Source organism: Syngnathus scovelli, chromosome 3 (genome assembly GCF_024217435.2).
Source record: "Syngnathus scovelli strain Florida chromosome 3, RoL_Ssco_1.2, whole genome shotgun sequence".
NCBI classification, from domain to species: Eukaryota; Metazoa; Chordata; class Actinopteri; order Syngnathiformes; family Syngnathidae; genus Syngnathus; species Syngnathus scovelli.
Genome location: NC_090849.1, coordinates 13,720,199 through 13,741,953, shown reverse-complemented (window position 1 = coordinate 13,741,953; position 21,755 = coordinate 13,720,199). Strand labels below are relative to the sequence as shown.

General features: G+C 41.0%; 2 protein-coding genes, 1 long non-coding RNA gene and 19 other non-coding genes across 22 annotated transcripts; 20 read left to right on the top strand and 2 right to left on the bottom strand.

Annotated features, from left to right (window-relative positions):
* Window positions 1–1,235: 1,235 nt before the first annotated feature.
* chmp7 (charged multivesicular body protein 7) lies at window positions 1,236–6,415 on the bottom strand. Its single transcript, XM_049762289.2, has 9 exons — window positions 5,996–6,415; window positions 4,384–4,555; window positions 3,712–3,897; window positions 3,488–3,621; window positions 2,965–3,013; window positions 2,749–2,868; window positions 2,575–2,673; window positions 2,437–2,494; window positions 1,236–2,003 (listed from the first exon to the last, which is right to left on the bottom strand). The coding sequence occupies exons 1-9, from the start codon at window positions 6,268–6,270 to the stop codon at window positions 1,816–1,818; spliced, it is 1,281 nt and encodes a 426-aa protein (XP_049618246.1). The 5' UTR covers window positions 6,271–6,415; the 3' UTR covers window positions 1,236–1,815.
* LOC125993604 (uncharacterized) lies at window positions 6,137–7,246 on the top strand. The gene is made up of 2 exons (XR_007490347.1): window positions 6,137–6,277; window positions 6,414–7,246. It is a non-coding gene; the product is annotated as an uncharacterized lncRNA (long non-coding RNA).
* lgi3 (leucine-rich repeat LGI family, member 3) lies at window positions 6,600–15,037 on the bottom strand. Its single transcript, XM_049762287.2, has 9 exons — window positions 11,742–15,037; window positions 11,214–11,285; window positions 10,565–10,636; window positions 10,194–10,265; window positions 9,811–9,882; window positions 9,504–9,673; window positions 9,253–9,417; window positions 9,062–9,152; window positions 6,600–8,783 (listed from the first exon to the last, which is right to left on the bottom strand). Exons 1-9 carry the CDS (start codon window positions 11,942–11,944, stop codon window positions 8,054–8,056), a joined length of 1,647 nt encoding a protein of 548 aa, XP_049618244.1. The 5' UTR covers window positions 11,945–15,037; the 3' UTR covers window positions 6,600–8,053.
* Window positions 15,038–16,532: 1,495 nt separating this feature from the next.
* trnak-cuu (transfer RNA lysine (anticodon CUU)) lies at window positions 16,533–16,605 on the top strand. The gene has a single exon. It is a non-coding gene; the product is annotated as a tRNA-Lys (tRNA).
* A 99-nt stretch (window positions 16,606–16,704) lies between these two features.
* On the top strand, window positions 16,705–16,777 carry trnak-cuu (transfer RNA lysine (anticodon CUU)). Its single transcript has one exon. It is a non-coding gene; the product is annotated as a tRNA-Lys (tRNA).
* Window positions 16,778–16,876: 99 nt separating this feature from the next.
* On the top strand, window positions 16,877–16,949 carry trnak-cuu (transfer RNA lysine (anticodon CUU)). Its single transcript has one exon. It is a non-coding gene; the product is annotated as a tRNA-Lys (tRNA).
* An 89-nt stretch (window positions 16,950–17,038) lies between these two features.
* Window positions 17,039–17,111, top strand: trnak-cuu (transfer RNA lysine (anticodon CUU)). The gene has a single exon. It is a non-coding gene; the product is annotated as a tRNA-Lys (tRNA).
* An 89-nt stretch (window positions 17,112–17,200) lies between these two features.
* On the top strand, window positions 17,201–17,273 carry trnak-cuu (transfer RNA lysine (anticodon CUU)). Its single transcript has one exon. It is a non-coding gene; the product is annotated as a tRNA-Lys (tRNA).
* An 80-nt stretch (window positions 17,274–17,353) lies between these two features.
* On the top strand, window positions 17,354–17,426 carry trnak-cuu (transfer RNA lysine (anticodon CUU)). Its single transcript has one exon. It is a non-coding gene; the product is annotated as a tRNA-Lys (tRNA).
* An 89-nt stretch (window positions 17,427–17,515) lies between these two features.
* trnak-cuu (transfer RNA lysine (anticodon CUU)) lies at window positions 17,516–17,588 on the top strand. Its single transcript has one exon. It is a non-coding gene; the product is annotated as a tRNA-Lys (tRNA).
* A 90-nt stretch (window positions 17,589–17,678) lies between these two features.
* trnak-cuu (transfer RNA lysine (anticodon CUU)) lies at window positions 17,679–17,751 on the top strand. Its single transcript has one exon. It is a non-coding gene; the product is annotated as a tRNA-Lys (tRNA).
* An 89-nt stretch (window positions 17,752–17,840) lies between these two features.
* trnak-cuu (transfer RNA lysine (anticodon CUU)) lies at window positions 17,841–17,913 on the top strand. Its single transcript has one exon. It is a non-coding gene; the product is annotated as a tRNA-Lys (tRNA).
* Window positions 17,914–18,002: 89 nt separating this feature from the next.
* trnak-cuu (transfer RNA lysine (anticodon CUU)) lies at window positions 18,003–18,075 on the top strand. The gene has a single exon. It is a non-coding gene; the product is annotated as a tRNA-Lys (tRNA).
* Window positions 18,076–18,171: 96 nt separating this feature from the next.
* On the top strand, window positions 18,172–18,244 carry trnak-cuu (transfer RNA lysine (anticodon CUU)). The gene has a single exon. It is a non-coding gene; the product is annotated as a tRNA-Lys (tRNA).
* Window positions 18,245–18,334: 90 nt separating this feature from the next.
* Window positions 18,335–18,407, top strand: trnak-cuu (transfer RNA lysine (anticodon CUU)). The gene has a single exon. It is a non-coding gene; the product is annotated as a tRNA-Lys (tRNA).
* Window positions 18,408–18,497: 90 nt separating this feature from the next.
* trnak-cuu (transfer RNA lysine (anticodon CUU)) lies at window positions 18,498–18,570 on the top strand. The gene has a single exon. It is a non-coding gene; the product is annotated as a tRNA-Lys (tRNA).
* A 96-nt stretch (window positions 18,571–18,666) lies between these two features.
* trnak-cuu (transfer RNA lysine (anticodon CUU)) lies at window positions 18,667–18,739 on the top strand. Its single transcript has one exon. It is a non-coding gene; the product is annotated as a tRNA-Lys (tRNA).
* Window positions 18,740–18,836: 97 nt separating this feature from the next.
* trnak-cuu (transfer RNA lysine (anticodon CUU)) lies at window positions 18,837–18,909 on the top strand. The gene has a single exon. It is a non-coding gene; the product is annotated as a tRNA-Lys (tRNA).
* An 89-nt stretch (window positions 18,910–18,998) lies between these two features.
* Window positions 18,999–19,071, top strand: trnak-cuu (transfer RNA lysine (anticodon CUU)). Its single transcript has one exon. It is a non-coding gene; the product is annotated as a tRNA-Lys (tRNA).
* A 90-nt stretch (window positions 19,072–19,161) lies between these two features.
* trnam-cau (transfer RNA methionine (anticodon CAU)) lies at window positions 19,162–19,234 on the top strand. The gene has a single exon. It is a non-coding gene; the product is annotated as a tRNA-Met (tRNA).
* A 246-nt stretch (window positions 19,235–19,480) lies between these two features.
* trnak-cuu (transfer RNA lysine (anticodon CUU)) lies at window positions 19,481–19,553 on the top strand. The gene has a single exon. It is a non-coding gene; the product is annotated as a tRNA-Lys (tRNA).
* Window positions 19,554–19,647: 94 nt separating this feature from the next.
* Window positions 19,648–19,720, top strand: trnak-cuu (transfer RNA lysine (anticodon CUU)). The gene has a single exon. It is a non-coding gene; the product is annotated as a tRNA-Lys (tRNA).
* Window positions 19,721–21,755: the final 2,035 nt, after the last annotated feature.

The following is a 21,755-nucleotide window of genomic DNA, read 5'->3' as shown; positions in this document are numbered from 1 at the left end:
AGCCCGGAGGACTAGAGCGTGACACCTGTGACCTTTGACCGTGATATTTCCCTAATAGAGTGGCCTGTTATGAGGTACACTTGAAAATGGCGGTGTACCTAATGGCGTGTCCGTGTGATTACTTCGTTAAGTGCAGGTGCGTGAAAACTTTTAGCTCCTTTTGACCGTGAAAGAAGCTAAAAGTTTTCACGCACCTGCGCTTAACGAGGGTAACTTGGAAAACATATTGGAACGCAGCCCGGAGGACTAGAGCGTGACACCTGTGACCTTTGACCGTGATATTTCCCTAATAGAGTGGCCTGTTATTAGGTACACTTGAAAATGGCGGTTTACCTAATGGCGTGTCCATGTGATTACCTCGTTAAGTGCAGGTGCGTGAAAACTTTTAGCTCCTTTTGACCGTGAAAGAAGCTAAAAGTTTTCACGCACCTGCGCTTAACGAGGGTAACTTGGAAAACATATTGGAACGCAGCCCGGAGGACTAGAGCGTGACACCTGTGACCTTTGACCATGATATTTCCCTAATAGAGTGGCCTGTTATTAGGTACACTTGAAAATGGCGGTGTACCTAATGGCGTGTCCCTGTGATTACCTCGTTAAGTGCAGGTGCGTGAAAACTTTTAGCTCCTTTTGACCGTGAAAGAAGCTAAAAGTTTTCACGCACCTGCGCTTAACGAGGGTAACTTGGAAAACATATTGGAACGCGGCCCCTCGAGGACTGGAGGTCGACACCCCTGGTTTTAGTGAAAAGTGCCACACCCACCCTCACCCCCACTTTCTGATTGGCTGTTTGATCTGTGACGTCATTTGGACACTCTATTAGGTACACCGCCATTTTCAGGCTCGTTCGCGAAGACTATGCCAGCCGACACACGTTATGCCGACATTGATGTTTTAATTTTGTATTTGTTGATGGTGTTATTACATCGAATGTGTTTGTGTTTGCATAAAAGGTTGGGGGGAAAAACGACAGACAACAATGAAGCCTGCCTTTTTATTCTAATTTTTAATCTATCGTTATTTAATACCACGAATGAGTGAAAAGTCTAATTTCAAAGTGGTCAAATTTAAAAAAACAAGTGATTGACTTGGTGCAGTGCACACCGGTGACCTCTGGTGGTTAAAACTATAAAGCTATGTAGAGCCTGAAAATTAATATTTTAAAGATGGCAAAGAGTGAGGACAGACAATACATCCACCACTTACGTTGACATAAAGCTGGCCAAAACCACCAGTGTGATTAAAATACATTTTATTGGCAGAAAAAATCTTTTGAGTAAAACTATCTTCTCCGTCAGTACACGAGCAATGCGTGTGGTTTGATATGAAACATTTGGCAAACAAAATTAAGACAGGAAAAAGATGACAATCTTCACTAGAACTATACATACACTCAAGAACAAACTGCTTCTCTGTCAAAGACACTCTAAATGAATTAAAAGTATATCAAAGAGTATACAGTATTTCAGAGACAAATTTCAATTCTGAATTCACACAGGCTTCACATCCAGATGAGAGCGTAGTTTTTTTCTTCTTTGGCATGCACCCACTGCAAAGGAATTTAGACTGAAAGAAGGAAAGTGCTTTTCTACCTGTCTTGACTTTGTAACAACTTTAGTATTACTCTCGCTTCTAGGTAACTGCTCCTGGCTTTACATAGTAACAATTCCAGGTCACTTTGTTTGCCTTAGCTATGCAAAAAGCTTCATTTCTTGTGCTGCAGAAATCCTGCATGGGTACAAACAAAAATCATTTTAACATTTGTGCTTATAATTCCTTTGCACAGTGATGGAAAATGACAGCCCATCTGTATCTTTAGAGAGTCAGTTGCTTGAGTTCTTCCAGCTGCTTGGTGTTGACATTCATGTCCGTGTCAGGGACGGCGGGTAGCAAATCCAACAGGTCGTCACCCGGGATGCTCGGCAGGGGCTCGCTTGGAACCTCAGAAATCGTGTTGGATTCATCCAATAGCGATTTCAGTTCTTCTTCCAACTGGTCATCATCTACAAAAACAAATAGTGATAAAATACAACACTTCCTCAAATAGTGGCGCCCTTCCATTGTGATGGTTATGAACTTTTTCAGTCATTCTGCACTTCACTGATTAACAGACATGACTGGTGTTCACACGTGATCCATGGATATTAAATCTCTTTTTTTTTTTTTTAAATGTTTGACTTGACAGTATAATATAGCCAACATTGCAATGACAACCAAATGTGCTTATTCATAAATTCTTAAATTTTTAGGACATTTAAACGACAGAGTTTAGGAATCTGATTAGTAAACATAATAAAAGCCTTTTGGAAAAATATGAATTAAGGATTCTGAGACATCCTGCAAATAAGACCGCTCCTTATTAAAAGCACACCTGACTATTATTTGAAAATCTCAGTACAGTAGATCCGATTAAGAGGAAAGGACAATTTGACATACCTCCACTGGTGAATGCTCCAGATATGGCTTGGTTCACGTCATCTTGTTTGTCACATAACTGTGTCAATGATAAAGGCTTTGTTTAGATGTGCCCAACTGAATCCAAAGTAAGCAATCAAAGTTTTCAAATGAACTTGCCTCTTGGATTTGATCAAGAAGGCTCTCTGCACCTTCCACCGTCACGTCCTTGAGAGACACTCTGAGGCTGGCCATCCCCGCTTGGTAAGCTTGTAGAACCTGCAAGAACAAGACAGACTTTTAGTACTTGGTGTGAATGTTGATTTTCAGCCTATTTGTTTTCTAACGGTCTACCATTTTATCGGTGTGCGACTGGGCTATGCGATCCAGTATGCCTCGAATAGACTCTAGCTGCCCAAACAAGTTGTCTGCTCTCTTTTCCGCCCTTTTACAGCCTCTCAAACACCTCAGTGCCTGTTGAAGGGACAATAAATAGGAGCACGAAATGGACTGAATTTCATTTGTTCGCTCTTGGCTCGAATCATGTTTTGGAGTATCTTAAGCATTCACCTGTGTTTTCTTCCCTTCTCGAAGTAAAGCTCTTGATTCTTTTCTGCACCTGAACACAAGAAATAGAAAAGAGCTTGATAAGAAGTTTGCCTTAAAAATTGTGTGTTAATGTTCAGTGAGTGGTGACCAAGCAGTAAGTCAAACAAAGATATGAGGACTACATCACGAGAGAGCGGACTGTTTAATCAATGGCGTATCCACAGAATTAAACTAAAAAGGCCCAGATTTCACACTGATAAAATACACTGGTGAGTGGATTGTGATGAAATCATGATTCCTTCAATATCTATACTTTTTCAAATATGTGCCTTCATTCAATAATGGTAGGGAAACAGTGCACTGAAATACCGTCATATTATAGATTTTAAAGGGGTCAATGGGACATAGCATAGACATTTGATTTTGTTTATTATTTGTAAACAAACTGCTAGCCAAGTGAAATTTAAATTTAACAACCATAAAAACTAGATTGTTTAATCGCGTTACTTGAATCCTGAGCAACTGTTATTAGTAGTGGATGTACTTATCAGCCTCCAGGCCCAGTTTGTCCAGACGCTCCACCAGCAGTTTCTCACTACGCTGCAACTGATAAACTCCGATATCAACATCACTGACACTGGAAACGCGACTCTGCCCAGCTTGGCAAAATTTAACAATCTGTAAATAAATACAAAGTAAACAAAACATAAGATGTCAGCTAGGAGAAAAAGAAGAATGAGCGGTTGTTTGTTGAGTTCTGAAGTTTACCTTCTCCCCCTCATGCAAGGAGACCGCGACTTGTTTCTCCCTCTGCAGCTGCAGAAGAGCCATGCATAGGGTGCTTTCATCAGCACACACGCTGGAGGAGAGTGTCCACAGGTCTTGAAATGACATGACGGAGCGATTTGCAAATTCACTGCTTTGGTAAATCCGGAGAACTTCGGCTGCTTTTTCCTGGGAAGAAAAATAAAGACTGGAGTGAGCAGAGAAAAAAAAAAAGGCATTGCTGTAGAAAATAGCAGCCTTATCTGTGATTGATCAAATGGCACAGAAATCTGTGCAGGCCAGGAGCTCTGCTACAGTAAAAAAAAGTTGAACACCGTGCTTTCACTGACACTGGATGATTAATTACGTAAGAACATGCAGGGTTTTGATTTTGTGGTGGGGGAATTTATATTTCAGATGTGCATTTATTTGTAATGTCTTAAGCATGTAAATGGAGCGTGGCGTGTTATGCCAATGGCCACTTAGAGTAGGTTGAGAACTGCCGGCTCTACAAAAAGAAATAAAATAATACAAGAGAATTATGTCAAAACACACTCATAGACTTAATCTTACAAAAATGTGCAACCTTCTGTCAATCTGCAATCTGTATTATTTTATGGCCAGTGTCTTTCTAATCTGATTCTGCTGCACATAAACGGAAGATGAGCAACACACCTTAACCAGGTCAATGACAACAAAAGACTCCTCCAAATATCGTCTGCTTCCTCCCAGCAAAGAGGAGAAGGTCCATTTCAGAGGCTTCACCAACAGGAGACCAACACCCCAGGACAGCCATCCGCAATCAACATTGGCGGCAAACTCGGACTCCCTCTGAAGCTTCCCACATCTGGATGAGGTGAAATGGAAACATAGTGGAACCACAATTTAACTGACAGACAGGAAATAGTGTCATTCCACCCCTTGATGCAGTAGTTGTCAAAGTCTGTTAGCTCAGGAATTGGTTGCTGTTTACTGGCACTGTGACGCAATAAACAAACACATACTAGTACACATATTTCAGGGTTACGCTGCTGTTGTCACGGATGTACAGTAAGACAAGAGCAGGCTAAGTGATGTGCCGACGTGGCGGCCATGTTGGCTGGGGTAACTATCCAAAGTGACAGTCCCAGACAAGGGAATGGAAAAGCATGGACATTAGCTAAGCGTCACCATTGGCATGCACCTCAAAAGGAACATAATAGAAATATTAATGCATTACTACTTTCTTCTGGTATTAACATAACAAAATGTAGAAAAGGTGAAGTGCTGTGAATACTTTGCAGATGTATTGTTGGGATACACAAATCTGTATGTAATAGATATTGGTCCGCAAACACCTCGTCACTGGCAAAGAAAGCTCAGCGCCGCCTGTACTTCCCGCGGAAGCTCAGGCGTGCATGTGCTCCTCAGGCAGTCCTGTCTACATTCTACCGTGGCACCATTGAGAGCGTCCTCACCAGTTGCATCGCTGTCTGGGGTGGTAACTGCACTGAACAGAACTTGAAGGCCCTGCAGCGCATAGTGAATACGGCTGGTAAGATTATTGGTGCTTCGCTCCCCTCCCTGAAGGACATTTACACCTCCCATCTCTCCCGCAAGGCAAACTCGATTGCCAGAGATGTGAGTCACCCGGCTCACTCTTTGTTTGACCTTCTGCCCTCTGGGAAGAGGTACAGGAGCCTGCGCTCCTGCACCACCAGACTCGCCAACAGCTTCTTTCTCCAGGCTGTTAGGGCCCTGAACTCGCTACCCCCTTCTGCGTAGCGTGCGGCACTGTTGCGCTATTTTCGGGAATGTCTGCTGTACGCGCACTTGCTCCTTTTTTTTCTGCTCCTCTTATTTATTTATTTATTTATTTATTTATTTATTGTTGTGTTATTTATTCATTATTTATTCAGCACGCTTTTGTTATACTTGTTTACTTGTTTGTCTGTTGTGAGCCATGTCTTGTCACCGTGGGATAGGGGGGAACGAAATTTCGGTTTCTTTGTGTGTCTTTGGCATGTGGAGAAATTGACAATAAAGCTGACTTTGACATTGACTTAATTGTAGAAGACTGACATGGGCCAAGGAACATATTGTTACATATAGCCCAACAACAATTCACATGTAGGGGTACTTTATGCAGTTTAAATAATATAACACGCAAGTTTATTATTGAGCACGAACCTGGAAAAAGTATGCGTAGAAAAACAACATTAGCATAGGGAGAAGATATTATAGACTATCCGCCCCGCCCACAAAAAAATAATAATTCTGAAATTGGAGCATACAGCACAGTATTTACCTAGACATGGAGTTGATGACAGTCGTCAAGCCCAAAGGTGATTTTTCTTTCCTACTGAAAGTCTTGTTGAGGTCCTGCAGATTGACACACACGGCACGGCGGTCCCTGCAGCTTTGCACGATCAGAGTCGTCCAGAAGTCCATTTTACTGTCCCAGTCCATTGTGTTGACGTCGCGGTTTTCCTTGAAGTCGGAGAATAGAAAATCCATCCGTTCGTCGTCGTCCCATTCGGAAGGCAGTGTCGTTTTGACGGTTCCCGTCATGTTTGTTGGCATTCTAATTGTAAGTGCTAGTGCATTTTATAACAGCGGATCTTTGTCGCAGCACTTCCGGTGTCAGCTTGAGATTCCGGATATGGGTGCCCCCTTCGCAAATTTTATTTATTTATTTGCAAACTCCTCGTTCTTTCATTTTGTAGCATCTTCATGCTTCACATCGGAAAGCTCATGCAGGAGACGGGGAAAACAACAGAGGAGCGAGGGCGGACTATTATTCCACGCGGTTTCATGGAGACGTTCAACTGCAAATGACGTCACATCTTCGGAGCACGTCACTAAACGAAAGCAAATAAATGTCTGTTACTGAATTATCGCAACACTTCTACTTTATGATTCATGTTTTTTTTTTTTATTTCAGCTTGTACACAGACATCATCAAAGTCACACTTTCTTTACAAAGCTTAGAGTTCGTTTCGTACTTGCCGAAAACGGAACGGCTGGAAGCAGTCTTGCTTATCGAGTCCCGTCCCAAAACTTTCATCCAAAGATTTTTCGTGTTTTCACAGATATTTATCACACAGCAATTTCATGAGAGTCTTCACAGATATTATGTAACACATTAATTTTAAAATAGTCAACATAAAAATTTCTGGTTATGTATGATGCTAATATTTGTACATTAGTGCATTTACACATTTAGTTTCAAAAAAGGGGAGGTGGAATTAACTCAAACTCAATTTAATACTGAAATTCTGCAAATTAATTAAGTCCGTATGTTAATAGGAATGTACAAACTAACTGCTTGCAACGTTTTGATCAATGTGTGTAATGTAAATGTTCATTGTGTAACTGCTCCCTCTTGAATAGGACTGCCCTGCAAAATATTTTGTTTTATCTCAATGGGATTTTTGCTGGCTAAATAAAGGTTAAAAATATAATGAAAACAATATCTATGATTTGTTTGCCCTCTGCAAACATCTTGTATTTAAAGACACTTAAATCAAATGTATATTACTACAAAAAAGCTTCTTTTTTTAAACAAGCATAAGGATATAGCATCCAAACTCAGAAGTGCTGCACTGATAAGAATGGTTGACATTTTTTTCATTTTTTAATCAGATTTGTAAGAAAACCTTTTCCTTGATTTTCATATCTGCCCTAGTTTTTCTCTAGCACACCAAATGTTTGTCATAGCTGTAATTTTAAAGGTCAAATTTAAAAGCAAAAAAAAAAAAAAAGATTTTTCAAAACTGATGCGCTGGAAAAAAAAAGGTTTTTTTTAAAATCAGTGCCAAAATGTGCTTAGGGACACACAAAGCCACCTTTTATCAAATCTGTTGTTGACCAGTCTAATTGTAGCTTTTTGAAAGTTTACATGCATAACATTCAGTATATCACTTTTACCAGTTATCAGACAAAACACTAGTGGTTGATTCAATAAATGCACATACATTTCAACAATAATATACATGTAGAAACAGTGATTTGGCATTTCAGTCAGCATCGCACTGAGGTGGTATTATGATTAATATATTTTAAACTTTTTTTAAGTTAGTCATTTACAACATCCTGTGAAATAGCAAAACCTAACTGCAAGTGCATCTCAATAAATTAAAATTGTAGAAAAATTAAGAAAAGCGTGCGTGTGTATAGTGGATCTATTATCTATAAGCAGCAGTGATACATTATTTGGTTTTTCCTCTCTTCCTAAATAAATTATTATTTAACCTGAATAAATAAAGTTTTCCACACCTAATTTATTGAGATGCGCCTGAATACTCCTGCACATGTCCTGCATGTTTTTGTTTTTTGTTGGCACAACACATTGTCTCTCACATTTCTATTTTGCACTGAGATCGACCAGAAGGTGCTGGTAGGCAAGAGAATTGCCCTTGAAGCTGGCAGCCAACATTATGTCCTTATTGTCGACGGACATGAAGCTGAAGGCCCTTGGGGCTCTCATATTGAGTTCTTGGAACGGCTGAAAGCGCTGAGTGAGATCATCCCATAAGTACACTCTAGAAAATGAGAAATCACTCCCAAGGATAAGGTATTGCCGAAGGCCCACGGTGAAGGGATGCACCACCATGGAGCCGCGAGAGGGAAGAGTCTGGATCTCGATGAAACGCTGGCCTTCCCAGCGGAGAATTTTTGAGTCACCAATGAAGCGTGTGAGGCAAAGATAAAGCGCCTTCCGAACCCAGAAGTGTTTGACCATCTGCACGTCAGCTTGCTCTGTGATTTGGGAGAAGAAATCAAACTGCTTTTGGCCTCGGTTCCACTGGTAAACTACTGGTGGTTGAGTTGCGCTGGAGAGGATGAGGTGAGGCTTTCCTCCGACGTTGAGGAACTCCACATGGGTGTCGCGGTGCCAAGGATGGAGGGATTGGTGGGAGTAAAAGCCATTGCTGTTCCATCGATAAATGCTGGTTGAACCGGCCTTCGAACTGTCTGCTACTACAAAATAGCATTCACCATCGAGCTGGAATGTCTCCACAAAGTTGGGCTTCTTCACTCGTGTTGTGTCAATGTCTTGTATCTGCACAAAGCGAAGAGGGTCTTCTTCCCACCTGTAATTTGAACAAAAAGCTTCACAGTTCATTCTGGATGCAAACACATCTGTGCAAAGCGATGGATGGATGGATGGATGGATGGATGGATGGATGGATGGATGGATGGATGGATGGATGGATGGATGGATGGATGGATGGATGGATGGATGGATGGATGGATGGATGGATGGAGTATTTGTTTGTAGTAGTTCTAATGCCACACTAATTATTTGAAGGTTGGAATCATAAAACCAGTAGAGAATTTCTACATAGCAACAGAGGTTTGCAAAGCTTACTTGTAGATGTGAGATCCACCAAAAAGTTGAGCTACAACCATGTAAAGCGTGTCGTTTATCACTACTGGTTTGCAGTACAAAGCTGAACGAGCTGCAAAAACACATACATATCAGAAAGGCACAACAGATAAAAGATGAAATAGACAAACTAAAATACTGTAATTTTTGGCGTGTTTGTCTCCATAACTTACAGGTAATGTTCTGAAATGTCCTGAATTTCATTTCCACATGATCCCACACATAAAGAGTGCAGAAACCTGATTCAGGCTGAGAGAAGACAACAAACATATCTCCCCCAAACTCATAAGACTCCACAGACATAGAATGGAAAGGAAATGTTTCATAAATGGCAAAATCTAGAAAAAGAAAATACAGAGAATGAGAGCAAATTATAAACTGCAAACTTGTCATGACATTGCTCTTCAAACAGAAAAGTTCAAACCTGCACTGATGCAATTGAAGTCTCTCGGAGCAAGGTCGTGGATCCTGCGACCCTGAAATTCAAAAGGGCTTGCACAGTATATGGGAGGAACAGAAGTGTTGGTCTTTTCTATCCAGTCAACCAGCCACTTGATCTTGCAATCACAGCGGAAGGAGTTTCCTCGCAGGTCCCTGAAACCAATGATGCAACACGGATACAAAGTGTTATCTCAACGATTGACCAAGTCAGTTTAGTAGCTGAGTGCAGAGTAGCATGACAGGATCACTCCAACAGGTCAACTCCAACATGCTTACAAATCAACACTTACAAATCTGTGAGGATGTCCAGATGTTGAAACAGATCTCTGGGCAGCTGTTGGAGGTTGTTGTTTGAGAGGGATCTGAAAAGGTTCACTTGATGATTTATACAATTATTTTGTTGTTTAATTTACTGTATGCCAAAGTTCTGGTCATGCAGGCAGCGTCGTGAGCCATGCACACTCTTTTCCATCACTCCACGCCGATGAACTCTTCGTCATAAATGTAAAACAAATGGACGAAGGAGCAACTGAGTGTGCCTTCTCGTATCTCACAACTACATACTCTTACGTCACGCCTCCATTCACAATGCTCGGAACAAGGACCCCCCCTGTACTAAAAATTAGCTAGTTTATGCTGCAAAACGGCATGCTGGGAGTGATGACATACTCACAGATGAGTCAGAGATTTTAGTCCCCGGAAGGTATATTTTGAGAGAGTTTGGACTTCGTTATTCTCAATGAACCTGAAATAGAAAAACTAGTTACTTGTTTGGCACAATTGACTATGTGTTATCAATGCAAGGCAAATGATCAAAAAGCTAATTTTAGAAGCTTGTACAAAAAAAATAAAGATTTACAGATGTATGCTTTAATATTTAGCAATGACTTTTAATTAGCCACAAATTAGAATGTGAAAATGCAGAGGAAGCATCAGTAAGCCATGAAAAGTCAGTCTCTGATAAACCTAACTTTTTACTTATATTTACCATCTAAATACTTCCAATTGTCAAAAGAAACTTCAAGAAATAGAAATTTTACTAACAGGTACTGAAGGTGAGACAGCCCAGCAAAAGCATCATCTGAAATGGTGGAGAATGTGTTGGAGTTCAAGAGTCTGTGGACACAACAAAAATAGCTTGACACATTGAGAAAACATGCAGTCAACTACTGTGATTATGCACCCAAGTTCTTTGACATGTGCATATTTTCACCAACACTTGATTAAATATTAACAAACATTATAAATAATGTGAAGATGTGCCTGTCCACGAAAATAGAGCCGGTCAAGCAAACTGCACAGTCGACTGTCATCACAATACATTTAATGTCATCACTCAAACTGAAAAATGGAGCAAACAACTGCAAGCTTGCACACATAAATAAGACACACACAAATGATTGAATGTGACAGACAAATAGGGCTTTGTCAGGGGAACAACTGAGGCACTCAGTTATCTGGGATGACAGAAGCACTAGTCGTATTCTTGCTATGCCACCACTGTTTTCAAACGCCATTTATTTCAAGTGGCTGGAGTTCTTTCATTGCCAAAATGCTTTAAAAGATATTATCACAAACCGCAGCATGAACTGTGTGCAAATCTGACATTATTGCTTGGGGGTGCATTGAGAGAAAATGACTCTGTTGCACATACTTCAGATGAAAAACATTGCTGTTGTTGTCATACACTTACAAAAACTGGAGTAGGTGAAGGTGCGAGAAAGCTCCCTCAGGAATCGTCGTAAATCCTGCGTTCACCATCGTCCTGTGCAGACATTTAACATATCAGCTGATTTTACAGGCAGGGCCAGAATTCACAGGTGTAATGTCATGTGGCTTTATAAGGTTTCATTCCAAAATGTTGAACTGACTTTTCTCAGGACACATCTGTCATTATTTGAATGTCATTGAATCTTTTCCAAACCGGAACACACAACTTCATTTCTTACTTCTATTTTGCAAAATGAGGTCACTTTGCCTTCTTGTCTTGAAATCTATATGCACTACTGGAGTCCACACCATGTGAACAGAAGCTCTCAACAAACAGCCCCTTACCCTTGCAGCAAGGGTTCAGTATTATACAAACACAGAAAGCATTGCATAATAAAACAACATGCTTTCTGTTTTCTCATCTGATCAAACACACATTTTACTCCTCAGGACATGACATCATTGATGACTTCAAGCAAGTAAGAGCAGGGAGACAATAGTTTCAACTCACAGAGAAATGATGCCAGGTGGGAAGCTCTTTGGAATAGCCTTCGTATCCACACAAAAAGCACTATCTTTGGTGCACGAACAGGTCGCAGGACAGCGGGCTATCTTGATGGCCTTTTTTGTGTTTGTGTCTCCTGGCAGGCAGAAAGACAGACACAAAACCAGCAAGTGAATCACACGGAGGCATCTTGGGCCAATCTCCATCATGTTTGAGCAGAAGGAGAAGGTGAAGCAACGTGAGCAGAAAAGCAGGTGCTGTGATGGCAGGCAATGAGCACACTGCCTAACAGCCCAGCACTAACGCTGAGTGCCCAGTTGAGAGAGAGGGATGGGTTGGGGAGGGGAACCGAGAGGGTTCTTGAGTCTCCTGGCTGCTCTGCAGTTTCCCTTGATTCATGTTCTATGCTGCGACACAAAGTGTGCAGCAAGAGATGATGCTTTCTTGCAATGGGACCAGAAGAACCACTGAATTATTTATTATCACTCAAAGAGTGCACAAAAGGTTGAAGGTAGACAAAAACTCAATCTTTTATATTTTATAATAGGCATCATATGCCCTGGACCACAGTGGCCACATACGATAGACAAACAAGCATCCCCACTCACATTAACAACTCAGGACGATTTAAAGTCTTAACCCTGCTTTAACGCTCTTAACCAAAGGAACATTTTGGTCATATGACCCACGAACTAAAGGGAGAAAAAAAGCTGAAGCCAAGATTTCAACCTACAACCTCCAATTGCGAGGCAGTTATGTCTTTACTGTAGTGCTGCCTGGCTAAACTGAATTTCATCAAAATTTGCAATTTTTATTAAAAAAATATTACGTGTCAGGTTTTTGGGACCCATAAGCTGTACATCAAAATGGAAAACCATACTTTTGATAAACAATGTGAAATACTTTAGAAAGGAAAGTAACTCTATTAACCGTATTTGTGGGGTTTGTCCCTGTGGTGCCGTCACTGAATGTAACTTTAGTCCAGACAACAAGCTAGGGTGAATTTTAAAATAATTGCCCTCACATTTCCAGTCCAGAAATGTGGTGGATCCACTCCCTCTAAATTCACCGGCTCAATATTAATATTATTATATTATTGAGTGATTTTTTTGGTATCATCTCCCTGATTGACATGAGGTACACTGCCTCTCACTCTCAGTCTAGACTCCATTTTTAAGTGATGCTAAAGATTATATAAGCAGTATAGAAAATTTATGGAATTAAAGCGTTGTCCTGTACAATACTGAAGAAAAAGTAAGAAAACACAAGAGGGCGCTGATGGCCATAAAATTGTCTATTGAAGCAGCAGGAGACTTGCACGGTGCTAATGGCCCGTGCCAGGCATTACCAACCTCCCCTCACAAGGACTCTGTTGACACAATCACAAGCAAGGAGTCCTCACGAGATCAGTCAGGCAGTCAACAGTTAAAAACTAAACACAATGTCCTCTGTCTCCAAAGCACAAAGAATGAGATAGTCCAGCGTATTATCCTACATTGTTAGAGCAACTTTGGATTATCCATGCAGTAACTAGTATATGCACCACTTTGTTGTACTTTTTCTTGCCATGGCGATTTCCTGTCTACACTTCTTTTTTTGTGATCAATATATTATCCTTCTAGGGTGCAAAAAATTGAGTGCAGAAAGTGGCTTAATTAGTAAACTTCTTAAGGAGTGTTTTGCTTTGTTATAGTTGAATGATAATTGGAAGGCTTACTGCAAAGTAGTTCAAAAATTATCCCCACGCCTGACATTATACCTCGGTAATGCAGTTCTTTAACACTGAGAAAGAATTCAAATGTCAGGCGGTTACAAAATTATGGGTGGTGCCTCATGCAGTTAGGGAAAACTATTTCCTGGAAAACAACTATTGCTATGGTTTATTTTTCTTTGTCAGTTGGTTCAAGGACCTTGATTTTGTCTTTTAACAAATATAGTGTAAAGTGGGTGTAAGTCTTGAATAGCGAGGAATGTCAATGTCTGAATTTCCTCTTTGCCGAGCACCACCCAATTCCACCTCTGCCGGGAGCCAGCATAAATGCACGGAAGAGAAAAACCGCACTTGAAAGAGCAGTTAGCAGGCCCAGAATTACTTCTATGAGAAGGCAGAGGTATCTAAACTGTTGCAAAATATCCATCCCCAAACTTCACTCTAACTAAATAACACTTGGGTCCAGAAAGTAAAATCCCTTCCACGGAGAGTTCTGGCACCTGTGGCTAAACCCAAACTGTGGCAGGGTTTAACTTTCTGGACCTGGATCTGGCACTTGCTATGGCTGCAGAACTTGATAGTGTGTGGGTGTTCTTCCAAAAGATTTTACAAGTCAATGCCGGTCGGATCCTGGATTCAAAATATGAATCGCATATTAGAGCAAATCAAAATGCACAAAAATTTTCACACAAATCTGAAGACCGAGACAGGCCTCGAATGTTATTCAGTACCACTCCAAATTACCACGCATTCCAAGAGCTCAACTTTTCTAGTTGCACTTCAACGAGCAGGATTAAATGACCTTGTGGTCAACATCCTCCACTACTGCTAGTTTTAGTCTTGTTCTACTTTTAAGAATCTAAAGTCAGCTCAGAAAGAATTGTTCTTAATTATAAGGGATCATGTTAAAATGGAATTTCCCACTTAAATGCCGGTCCTGTGGTCCTCAAAGTTGAACCCACATCCCATTCTGACTATGGGCCAAGGAGCCTGAAGGGAACTCTTTGTTTGTTTCCAATCCTGTTTTATTCATGGTTTCGGCCTACTGACTGCACAGGAAACAGGAAAATCAAAACAAGAAAAAACATGAAATATGTTTCACCAAATTTTTTTTCCTAGCTGCTCCAGGCAATGCATTTTAGACACGAGTCACAGAGGTGTTAAGACCTCAGACATGTATACGCACGCGCGCGCACACGCACGCACACACACACACACACACACACGCACACACACACACACACACACACACACACACACACACACACACACACACACACACACACACACACACACACACACACACACAGACACACACACAGTGTACAGTAGATTCTTTTGGATACTTGACTGCAGCATGGTAACAAGTGTGCAGAACAGAAAAGCACAAGGACTCAAATGAACGTGATTCAGAAGCATTAAATCATTATCTTCATGAGGCCACCAGCTGAAGATGAGCCCATAGCAAACGTCCTTTTTAGCGCAAATGATGCATTCACATGTCCGTGAAATTCAATTAGCTAATTGTTTGTCTTGACTCTTGAAAAGCATAGCTAAGCAAAAGCTGTATGTTTAATTTATCTTCATCTAATGCCCCATTAGAGCATTACAAATATGCAAATAAAATTCATAATGGAAGATTTTAAACATTGGTCAACCTGTTAGTAATGGGGATCAGGTAGTGTGCAACATTGATCTGTAGGCTTTTTTGTTTTGCTAAGTGACTGTTTCAAATTGCTTTGGGCTCCTTTCTAGTTTATGATAGCTCAGCCACTGAATGCTATGTCTGCCAATCTCAGCTCATACGCAGTTCAATTCATGAGAGTACAGACATTACTTTAGAAGGAGTGGTATGATTAGAGTCCTGTGCACAGTGAAACTGCTGCTTTGATTCAGTCCCTCTCACTAGGTCATCAGCTGCACAAAGCCTTCAAGGTTTGAGCTAAAAGAAGTGTGCAAAGCAGGGATATTGAAGGTGAATAGCACTATCATCGGTGACTAATTTCAGCAGATGAAATACAAAGCCCGTTTTACGATTCCGGGTAAGGATAACTTTCATAAATGAAAGGGCATGTAAAGGTGGAACTCTATCGCACCCTCCCCCCCTAACCTCCACCCTCAAGCAAAGCTGCCATAAAAGACAGGCGATATGCCTCTTGCACAGGGATGTGTCGGAGGAATGTTTTGCAGGTATCGTGCTGCCTGTAGGGACTGTGGAGAAAGGCCCAACACACCCATTGATGCTGTTTGATAAAGGCCATGACAGGCTCAGATTATATGTCAGAGCCTGGAGGAGGTGTCTGGGTCTCAGGCAGGCTTGTGCTGAAGAAAGTCGATCTAGTGAGAATGAGACGGAGACATACCTGGAAGCAGTTTTTTTTTTTCCTGCGTGTGAGGGCGTCAACACATCTTGCAAGGGGAGAATTCACTACCACTGACTAACCCATCGTCACTGACAAAGAAACAAACCCATCACATTTCACTGGCCACACCTGTGTCACCAAACACCATCAAAATTGTATTTGAAAAAATAACACCAGATTTGCATGGTATGAGACAAAGTCCGAGCAGGGAAAAGCTTCTCCAAAAGAGCCAGCCTTATTTACAGAGGCATGTGCCAGCAAGAAGACTGCTTACTTTGTAATTACGCTAAAAATACTATGATCAACCCACCACCTCATGTTAGAACTTGCATACTTCACACACTTGTCAATTAATGTCTTTTGGAGGATGAATGTGGATGCAGATTTTTTTTTTTTTTAATTCAGTCGGAAGAGCATGAAACCCTTAATCTCAGGGTTGTGGGTACGAGCCCCACATTGGACATCTGCCGCTTGTTGGACAGGTTTTAATGTTTAATCTGCCATACCCTATAAAAAAAAATAAAAAATGAAACAAAGTCTTAACACTAGGATCCCGGTTAGCTCAGTCGGTGGAGCATGAGACTCTTAATCTCAGGGTCGTTTGTTCGAGCCCCACATTGGGCGTCTGCCACTTGTGGGACAAGGCTTAATGTTGAATCTGCCATACCCTGTTTAAAAAAACAAAAAAACAAACAAAAAATGAAACAAATCTAACACAACAGAGCCTGGTTAGCTCAATTGGTAGAGCGTGAGACTCTTAATCTCAGGGTCGTGGGTTCGAACCCCACATTGGGTGTCTGCTGCTTTTTGGACAAGCACTAATGTTGAATCTGCCATACCCGATTTAAAAATAAATAAAAATAAAAATAAAACAAAATCTCAGATAAAAGAGGCCGCCCGGTTAGCTCAGTCGGTAGAGCATGAGACTCTTAATCTCAGGGTCGTGGGTTCGAGCCCCACATTGGGCGTCTAACGCTTATGGGACAAGTTTTAATGTTGAATCTGCCATAACCTATTTAAAAAAACAAAAAAAAAACAAAAAAATGAAACAAATCTAACACAACAGAGCCCGGTTAGCTCAGTCGGTAGAGCATGAGACTCTTAATCTCAGGGTCGTGGGTTCGAGCCCCACATTGGGCGTCTGCTGCTTTTTGGACAAGCTCTATTGTTGAATCTGCCATTCCCGATTTAAAAATCAATAAAAATAAAATAAAATCTCATATAAAAGAGCCCGGTTAGCTCAGTCGGTAGAGCATGAGACTCTTAATCTCAGGGTCGTGGGTTCGAGCCCCACATTGGGCGTCTGCCACTTGTGGGACAAGTTTTAATGTTGAATCTGCCATACCCTATTTAAAAAAAACAAAAAAATGAAACAAATCCACCACAACAGAGCCCGGTTAGCTCAGTCGGTAGAGCATGAGACTCTTAATCTCAGGGTCGTGGGTTCGAGCCCCACATTGGGCGTCTGCTGCTTTTTGGACAAGCTCTGTTGAATCTGCCATACCCAATTTAAAAATAAATAAAACAAAATCTCATATGAAAGAGCCCGGTTAGCTCAGTCGGTAGAGCATGAGACTCTTAATCTCAGGGTCGTGAGTTCGAGCCCCACATTGGGCGTCTGCCAATTGTTGGACAAGTTTTAATGTTGAATCTGCCATTCCCGATTTAAAAATCAATAAAAATAAAACAAAATCTCATATAAAAGAGCCCGGTTAGCTCAGTCGGTAGAGCATGAGACTCTTAATCTCAGGGTCGTGGGTTCGAGCCCCACATTGGGCATCTGCCAATTATTGGACAAGTTTTAATGTTGAATCGGCCATACCCTATTTAAAAAAAACAAAAAAAATGAAAAAAATCCAACACAACAGAGCCCGGTTAGCTCAGTCGGTAGAGCATGAGACTCTTAATCTCAGGGTCGTGGGTTCGAGCCCCACATTGGGCGTCTGCTGCTTTTTGGACAAGCTCTAATGTTGAATCTGCCATTCCCGATTTAAAAATCAATAAAAATAAAACAAAATCTCATATAAAAGAGCCCGGTTAGCTCAGTCGGTAGAGCATGAGACTCTTAATCTCAGGGTCGTGGGTTCGAGCCCCACATTGGGCGTCTGCTGCTTTTTGGACAAGCTCTATTGTTGAATCTGCCATTTCCGATTTAAAAATCAATAAAAATAAAATAAAATCTCATATAAAAGAGCCCGGTTAGCTCAGTCGGTAGAGCATGAGACTCTTAATCTCAGGGTCGTGGGTTTGAGCCCCACATTGGGTGTCTGCTGCTTTTTGGACAAGTTTTAATGTTGAATCTGCCATACCCAATTTAAAAATAAATCAAAATTAAAAATAAAACAAAATCTCATATGAAAGAGCCCGGTTAGCTCAGTCGGTAGAGCATGAGACTCTTAATCTCAGGGTCGTGGGTTCGAGCCCCACATTGGGCGTCTGCCAATTGTTGGACAAGTTTTAATGTTGAATCTGCCATACCCTATTTAAAAAAAAAAAAAAAAATGAAACAAATCTAACACAACAGAGCCCGGTTAGCTCAGTCGGTAGAGCATGAGACTCTTAATCTCATGGTCGTGGGTTCGAGCCCCACATTGGGCGTCTGCCACTTGTGGGACAAGTTTTAATGTTGAATCTGCCATACCCTATTTAAAAAAAAAAAAAAAAATGAAACAAATCCAACACAAGAGAGCCCGGTTAGCTCAGTCGGTAGAGCATGAGACTCTTAATCTCAGGGTCGTGGGTTCGAGCCCCACATTGGGCGTCTGCTGCTTTTTGGACAAGCTCTAATGTTGAATCTGCCATACCCAATTTAAAAATAAATAAAAATTAAAAATAAAACAAAATCTCATATGAAAGAGCCCGGTTAGCTCAGTCGGTACAGCATGAGACTCTTAATCTCAGGGTCATGGGTTCGAGCCCCACATTGGGCGTCTGCCAATTGTTGGACAAGTTTTAATGTTGAATCTGCCATACCCTATTTAAAAAAAAAAAAATAAAAAAAAAATGAAACAAATCTAACACAACAGAGCCCGGTTAGCTCAGTCGGTAGAGCATGAGACTCTTAATCTCAGGGTCGTGGGTTCGAGCCCCACATTGGGCGTCTGCCAATTGTTGGACAAGTTTTAATGTTGAATCTGCCATACCCTATTTAAAAACCCCAAAAAATGAAACAAAGTCTCAACACTAGGAGCCCGATTAGCTCAGTCGGTAGAGCATGAGACTCTTAATCTCAGGGTCGTGGGTTCGAGCCCCACATTGGGCGTCTGCCACTTGTGGGACAAGTTTTAATGTTGAATCTGCCATACCCTATTTAAAAAAAAACAAAAAAATGAAACAAATCCAACACAACAGAGCCCGGTTAGCTCAGTCGGTAGAGAATGAGACTCATAATCTTAGGGTCGTGGGTTCGAGCCCCACATTGGGCGTCTGCCACTTGTGGGACAAGTTTTAATGTTGAATCTGCCATACCCTATTTAAAAAAAATGAAACAAATCCAACACAACAGACCCCGGTGAGCTCAGTCGGTAGAGCATGAGACTCTTAATCTCAGGGTCGGTTCGAGCCCCACATTGGGCATCTGCTGCGTTTTGGACAAGCTTTAATGTTGAATCTGCCATACCCGATTTAAAAATAAATAAAAATAAAAATAAAACAAAATCTCATATAGAAGAGCCCGGTTAGCTCAGTCGGTAGAGCATGAGACTCTTAATCTCAGGGTCGTGGGTTCGATCCCCACATTGGGCGTCTGCCGCTTGTCGGACAGGTTTCAATATTTAATCTGCCATACCTTAATCAAAAAAAAAAATTAAAAAAAAGAAACGAAGTCTCAACACTAAAATCCCACTTAGCTCAGTCGGTAGAGCATGAGACTCTTAATCTCAGGGTTATGGGTTCAAGACCCACATCGGGCGTCTGCTACTTATTTTGGCTCATTTGCAAATAACAGCGGCCACAAGTACTATCTGTATGATGGTATTCTTATTTTTTTCCTTCATGTATTTAGAGTCAAATACAACTATATATGTCAGGGTAAACTAATACAAGATAATTTATTTTTATGAATTAAACAAGTAATGCAGATCATTGTGACACTGGAGGATTTACGTACACCCAAAGTTTAACATAGCCAAGGAAGGAGACATATAGGCACAAATATACACTTCACTTTGCACATGGATGTTTGCCAGGATGATATTCATGGGTTCAATTTGTATGCTGCTGCCACTCTACTCTCTATCACTTTTGCTAAACCATTTGTCCTCTGTCGCAAGAATAATGGTTTCATTTGGAGAAGAAGGTGCGCAATGGGTTGACGTCACCATTGCACCTTACTCAGGGCTCCCTCTCTCTCCAAAAGAGATTAATTAGAAAGGCCTTTTACCGTATCATGACTTCAAACTTTCATCTAATGCATGTTTGTTTACTCCAGGGGTGTCGAACTCATTCTGTCACGGGCCGTATCGTAGTCAGTTTACTTTGAATGCCCATTATAATTGTCAACCCAAATAAATGAATGCCTCATATTATATATATATAAACAGAGACTGATAAAAACTGTTCAAATGTTTTAAAAATATGACTGCTAATAAAAATTGCTATATCTCTATTTTTTAAAGGTGAAACCAATTTGTAATTTTAGCGTTGGCATGAATTTAATGCACAATTTGTCTTTGAGGAATACATAAAAAGATGTGGCGGGCCGTATCTGGGCCCCCAGGCCTTGAGTTTACCCCCAAGCCTATCCTTAATCACCCCCTCTATAAATGGATATAGTATATTTAATCTTAATGTTTTCAATATTTGAAATTATTTCTATGGTCAAGTGCAAGAGTTGTCTTTGGTTGGCATTTAAAAAAAAAATGTATTTGAGACATTAATTTAGCTTGATTTGAAGCATGACAAAATGGGGACTTGTATTTTTACCTGTTTGTGTGTAAGTTCTGTTCCACTGCTTCACTCGTACGCACAGACATACACACATCCTGACTAATCAAGTGTTTCTTATGTAGGGGTGACGGAGAGTTATTCATCACCAGTGAAGGGTGCTTTCTCGAAAATGAACACGTAAGGCAAACCTGGCATGAATCAAAGCCTTCAGGCCTCAATGGATGGGAGCCGATTCACAAACCTGAGGGGGTAAAAAAGGATGGTAAGTGATGACCATTCTAGGAGATTCATGCTTCGTTTAAAGTCACATTATGAACTTGAACTGGCATACGATGTAGTACACACTAAAAATAAGATTTAAATTTGGTTGCTAAGCAAATTACGAGTCAAGATCTTGCCTCTATCATAGCCTTTTTAGTCTTTCACTGAGACACCAAACACTTTCCACGATGTTTCCCTCCCAAAAATGATTATACAAAGTACACATTCATGGATGACGATCGTCAACTGACTTAACAGTTTAACTGTTGCTGTGCTGGATGATATTTGACAATAAAAATTCTTCCTGTGCCATCTGTCCAAAGTGATAACACCCTTTGCCAAATAGCGCCTGTGCACCATTAGCAGCTCATAAAGCAAGATTTCTCTTGTTGTTCCTATTCTTATATGGAGCCCTTCAGAATCACCTCAACCACAAAACGCACAGGGGACTTTTATTGCTCCCTGTTTCCAGGCGTGGAAAACATTTCACCCCCAAAACAATGAGGTCATGTGTTTATCTGACTCCTATAGCGTCCACTGGTAGCCACCATGTACTGTAACCTGAGTGATTGATTTTAAAGCATAATTGTCTTCAAGATCCAAGTCATTTGCTAAAACATATCACACATCAAAGGCCATCTGCACTGACCCCAACTCTCAAGAGCTGGCTTTTAAAAAAGGTTAACTGCTGCCCGCATGGTGTGGCTTGCTACAACTGGCTGCATGGAGATTGCAAGCCAGGTAATGCATCAGTCTATGGCAGGAAGCCAGACCAGTGATACAAGCATCAAGGTTGGT